This window comes from Suncus etruscus, chromosome 8 (assembly GCF_024139225.1).
Source record: "Suncus etruscus isolate mSunEtr1 chromosome 8, mSunEtr1.pri.cur, whole genome shotgun sequence".
NCBI classification, from domain to species: Eukaryota; Metazoa; Chordata; class Mammalia; order Eulipotyphla; family Soricidae; genus Suncus; species Suncus etruscus.
Genome location: NC_064855.1, coordinates 59895506 through 59901328, shown reverse-complemented (window position 1 = coordinate 59901328; position 5823 = coordinate 59895506). Strand labels below are relative to the sequence as shown.

Genomic DNA, 5823 nt, shown 5'->3' with positions numbered 1-5823 from the left:
GAGCACATCGCCTGTTACTATTGACACATCCTAACTTATTATCTCTATAGCCTACATTATTCTCAGGCAAATGGTGACTAGGCCAAGGCTGTATGTATGGCACATCCCAGGCAGGATCCTGTCCTGCCACTAGTTGACATATGTCAGGGTAGAGATCTGGCCACCAGCTTCCTGGAGGGTTGTGGCCTTGTATGGACCAGACCGTGCGTCCCTGTTCATTGAGCACCTCCCAAGCCAGGTGCTGGGGGGCATGGGGGTTATCAGCCTTCATTAGGGAGCTAATTTCCTGTAATGTGTCTGTGTCTAATAGATTTTTACAGTTACTTATCTTGACTGCGCAAGCGAAGCTTAAGAGGGTTATCAGTTTTCTCCAAAGTCCATTCAGGTCCTGGCGCGGGGGCCGGCTTGAGATGTGAAGCATGGACCCAAGCAGAGATGCCATCTACTTTGACCGCCGTGGGGGTAGTCAGCAGAACAATGAAAGGTCCCTTCCACTGAGGTTCAAGGTTTCGAGTCTGATGTCTCCGGACGTACACGGCGTCCCCAACCTTATAGGAATGTGGCACCTTGATGTCCCCAGGCTGGTAGGCGGATGCAAGCTGCTTCCAAACAGACTGTTGGACCCCTTCAAGAGCCTTTAGCCTGATAAGCAAAGGAGTAGAGGAACATGAGTCTAGATCAAGGGGGGTTAGATGTTTTACAGGTGGAGATGTTCCAAACAGGATTTCAAAGGGGGTGAGGTTACAAAGAGAAGGAGTGGGGGTATTTCTGGCCCGGTAAAGGGCATATGGTAGGAGCATGGTCCAATCTTTTATGCCAGTCTCTAAGGCCAATTTAGTTAAGGTCTCTTTTATAGTTCTATTCATTCTCTCTACCTGCCCTGAGCTTTGGGGACGATATGCACAATGTAATTTCCAATTGATCCCCAAAATCCTGGCCAAGCCCTGACTCACCTGGGCCACAAATGCCGGTCCGTTGTCAGACCCGATTACCTGTGGGAGCCCAAAACGGGGCAGAATCTCTTCCAATATTTTCTTCACCACCACTAGGGCAGTTTCATGCTTAGTGGGGAATGCTTCCACCCATCCTGAAAAGGTATCTACAAACACTAAGAGATACTTTAGTCCATACTTTTCAGGTTGCACTTCAGTGAAATCAACCTCCCAGGACTTCCCTGGCCTGTTTCCCCGAAGCCTTTTTCCTTCTATGCCTTTGGTAGGATAAGCATTTACTAGCTGGCAAGGCTGACAGGCTTTTGCTACTTGTTCAGTGAGTTCCCGAGCCCTCCCAGGAGCTAAAGAGAAATTTTGAGAGTCCAGTAGCTCCTGCATCTTCTTTGGCCCTAAGTGAGTTAACCGATGGAGGTGTTGTACATAGGACAGGGCTGCCAGCTCCATTCCCTGAAGGTCCATAGAGTCTTTCTCCCCCTGGGTTTTTAGTTCAACCTTTTCTGAGACTGTTAGGGCTTTTAATCCATGCAGAGCAGCGGATCTTGCTTCCTCATCTGCCTTTCGGTTTCCTTTTGCCACTGAATCTTCTCCTTTCTGGTGTCCTGGGCAATGGACTATGGCTAATTCCTTAGGTAACTGGACAGCTGTTAGTAAATCTAATATTTGCTCTTTGTATTTAATTTCTTTTCTAGCTGAAGTTAGCAGCCCCCTCTGTTGGTATATGGCCCCATGCACATGGGCCGTGGCAAAAGCATAACGACTGTCAGTGTATATGGTTGCCCTTTTTCCTTCTGCTAGGCGAAGTGCCATAGTTAGGGCAATTAGCTCAGCTTTTTGGGCCGAGGTTCCCTCTGGGAGACTCTGGGACCAGATTACTTCAGAGAGACTTACTACTGCTGTACCCGCTTGCCTCTTACCTTCCTGGAGGAAGCTGCTCCCATCTGTAAACCAGGTTACCTCTGAATGCAGTAAAGGCTGATCTTGAAGGTCTTGACGGATCCCGGCTTCTTCAGCCAGGATGTCCTGGCAAGTGTGCAGTACTGCGTCCTCAGAGGTATCCGGAAGGAGTGTAGCAGGGTTTAGGCTATGGGGTAGCCCAAAAGTCACTCTGTCTTTGTCAAGCAGGATGCTTTGGTAGTGGGTGATGCAGGCGTTGGTGAGCCAACGATCAGGCGGTTGCCTGATGATGCTTTCCAAGGTATGTGGGGCAATTACAGTTAATTTCTGGCCCAAGGTAATCTTATCTGCGTCTTTTACCAGGAGGGCGGCCGCTGCTATGGCTTTTAGGCATCTAGGCCATCCACTTGCTACTGAGTCCAATTTCTTTGATAGGTAAGCAACCGGCCGTTTCCAGGTGCCCAACTCTTGGGTTAGCACTCCTCGTGCCACCCCTCCCTTTTCTTCTATATACAGGGTAAATGGCTTCTCTATATTTGGTAGGGCCAATGCTGGGGCTGACAGAAGGGCCTTCTTTATGTTATCAAAAGCCTGCTGATGGGTCTCAGTCCAGGTAAATTCAGCATCTCCTTTTGTTAAAGAATATAGTGGTGCTGCCAGGAAGACAAATCCTGGGATCCACAGTCTACAGAATCCTGCTGTACCCAAGAATTCCCTGAGTTGTTTACGAGTCTCAGGGGCTGGTATCTGAGTTACTGTCCTTTTTCTAGCCTCAGTTAACCAGCGTTGGCCATCTTTTATAGTATAGCCCAAGAAAGTCACTTTTTGTTTACACAATTGTGCCTTTTTAGCTGAGGCTGTATATCCCAGTCTACCTAATTCAGCCACTAAGTCCTCTGTTCCCCTTTTACACTCCTCCTCTGTTGTTGCTGCGAGGAGGAGGTCATCGACATATTGTAACAGGGTTACCTGCGGGTGTAGCTGCCTGAACAGGCTTAGGTCTTGATGTAAAGCCTCATCAAAGATGGTAGGAGAATTTTTAAATCCTTGCGGCAACCTGGTCCAGGTAAGCTGTCCCGATATCCCAGCATCTGGATCATTCCACTCGAAGGCAAACAGGGGCTGGCTATCCAGGTGCAAAGTAAGGCAGAAGAAAGCATCCTTTAAATCTAGGACAGTATACCAAGTTTTGTCAGGGCCCAGGGAGCTGAGCAAGTTATAAGGGTTTGGGACCGTAGGGTGGATATTCTGCACTTGACTGTTTATAGCCCTAAGATCCTGCACAGGGCGATAGTCTCCTGTACCTGGCTTCTTCACTGGGAGTAGTGGAGTATTCCAGGGTGACTGGCAGACAACCAGAACCCCCAGCTGTAACAGTCTTTTGATGTGTGGCCGTACTCCTTCCCTAGCTTCCTTGCTCATTGGGTACTGCCTGATTTGTACAGGGGTAGCCGTGGTCTTTAGGGTGATGACTACGGGGGGCTGGAATTTTGCCAGTCCAATGCCTGCTGTTTCGGCCCATGGCTTAGGATAGCGCTCTAGCCATTTTTCTACCGGGGTTTCTGGCTGCTCTGGTTCTAAGTTGTGCATATATAGTCTCCATTCCTCATCTGTGGCAATTTTTAAAGTAGTAACTACTTCTGTTTCACTGTAAGGTTCAACAGCCAGATTGCGAAAGACTACTTCAGGCCCTGTGGGTTCAAAACTAATTTGAGCTCGTAACTTGGTGAGCAAATCCCGTCCCAGAAGGGGGGAAGGGCAATTGGGAATAACCAAGAAAGAGTGACGTATTTCTCCTTTGCCCAAGTTCATAGTTCGCTTGGTTGTCCATGGGTGGAACTGACTTCCATTTGCTCCCATTACCAAGGAACGCTTGTTAGATAGGGATCCGAGGGGTCATCGCAGTACAGAGTGTACAGCTTCAGTGTCTACCTCAAAGTCTATGATAGTCCCCTCCACTTGGAACTTTGCCCTGAGCTCACGGAGGGGGTCTGAGCTCCGACACCCCTAGTCTTCCTCTTCCAGTGCTAATATAGCCGGATGGGCACGGACCTGGGTTTCTTTTCTTTTGGGCTTCTTGGGGCATTCTCGTGCCCAATGTCCTTTTTCCTTGCAGAATGCGCATTGGTTGTGGTCGAGCCGTGGCCGTGAGCGGGGGCCCAGGTCCCTACTCTCTCTCTGCCTGCCTCTTCCTACTCTGCCTTTCCTTCTGTCCACAACTGCGGCCAGGATTTTAGTAAGTGCCCTATCTCTTTTCTGGTCCCTTTTGTCTTCCCTTCTTTCTCTTTCTGCCTCCTTTCTTTGTTCTCTTTCCTCCTCTGTTTCTCTCTTATGAAAAACTTTGTCTGCTTCTTTCACTAAATCCCGCAAAGTCAGGTCCTGGATACCATCCAAGCGCTGTAGCTTACGCCGGATGTGCAAGGCTGACTGTCCAATGAAAGCCATGGCTACTGAAGCCTTCTGATCCTCTGCTTGTGGGTCAAATGGAGTGAATCTCCTATAAGCCTCCATCAACCTCTCCAAAAACACAGAGGGAGATTCAGTAGGGCCCTGTACTACTTCCCTTACCTTGGCCAAATTGGTGGGCCTTCTTGAGGCTGCCCGGAGACCTGCCACTAGTGTCTGGCGGTAGATGGACAAATGCTCCCTACCTGCAGGAGTGTTCGGATCCCAATTAGGGCGGCGCAAAGGGAATCGGTCATCGATGAGGTGGGGTAACTGAGTGGGCCGACCATCCAGTCCCGGAACATGCTTTCGGGCCTCGAGCAGAATTCGATCCTGTTCCTCAGTGGTGAACAGGGCGCCCAACAACTGGTGGCAATCATCCCAAGTGGGCTGATGTGAAAACATAACAGAATCAACAAGGTTAGTAAGCTTGGTAGGGTTTTCTGAAAAGGAAGGATTGTTATTCTTCCAGTTATAGAGGTCAGCAGTAGAAAAAGGCCAGCCAGTATTGTAAGGTTTGCATTTCCCCCCCTTCTCCATTATCTATCATCGGGCCAAATGGGCAGAGGGGCAGGGTCACTGCCACTTCAGGAACTGGGGCTTCCTCCTCCACGTTTGGGGGTCTTCGGCTGCGGGTTCTTCCTGCTGGCCCTGGGCTTTCCGTGATCTCTGCTGCTCCACTTTGACCTGTGGAGGAATCTGGCTCCTGTGGGGGAGAAAGTGGGGCAGCCTGGGCAGCCTCAGGCACGGGTGCTGCCTGTCTTTGCAATTGCTGTGGAGGCGGGGGGTAAGGAGGTGGAGGAGCGTCAAAAAGTAACAGATCCTGTGTATCGGAGAGTACCGGTTTGGGGGTCAGTGGGTCAAGCTGATCTAGCACTGGGGCACTTGGCTGACTGGGATTCTCCTTCTTTTCCCCTCCAAGTTTTGCAGGAAGAACAGAAAGAGGAGAGAGAGAGTTCGGGCCCGGCTCTAAAGGTTGGGGGGGGCAGGAAAGGCTGGACCCATGACGGTGGATTTTCGCTTAAGTCCTGCCAGACTATGATGTAGGCTTCTTGATCTGGATGCCCATGCTCTCCCGGCTGAAAGACAAAACTTTTAACTCTTTTAATAATATCAAGGCAAAATGTTCCAGCAGGCGGCCAGCCAACTCCAAAGGTTGGCCATTCAGCAGAGCAAAAAGTCTGCCACTGGGATTTCTTCACAGGGAGAGACAAGTTACTGGCTCGGGTTCGCACCTCGGGCCAATGATCTAGTGTAAGAGACAGCGGGGTGGTCACAGATTGTCCCATTCCTGTGAAGGCAAATACAAAATGCAAGCAGCAGCAGCAGCAACACAGAGCAAGGACACACAATTCACAGTGACAAACAGGCAGACAGACAGACAAACAGAATCTGACCTAGGTCCCGATACTTGGGCAGTTTACAAATGTATACCCCACTAAGGGTCATACACACAGAAGGGCTTCCGAGCGTCCTCGGGATCCCCAAACCTCACTGAGGCGTCCCTCAGATCTGTGACCTGCGGCCCTCT

General features: G+C 50.1%; 1 protein-coding gene across 1 annotated transcript; it reads right to left on the bottom strand.

Annotated features, from left to right (window-relative positions):
* Positions 1–320: 320 nt before the first annotated feature.
* Positions 321–5602, bottom strand: LOC126015946 (uncharacterized). The gene is given in 3 exon segments (XM_049778475.1): positions 321–4796; positions 4798–5277; positions 5279–5602. Coding segments are annotated over 3 exon segments (5259 nt in total). The 5' UTR covers positions 5582–5602.
* Between the last annotated feature and the right edge of the window lie 221 nt (positions 5603–5823).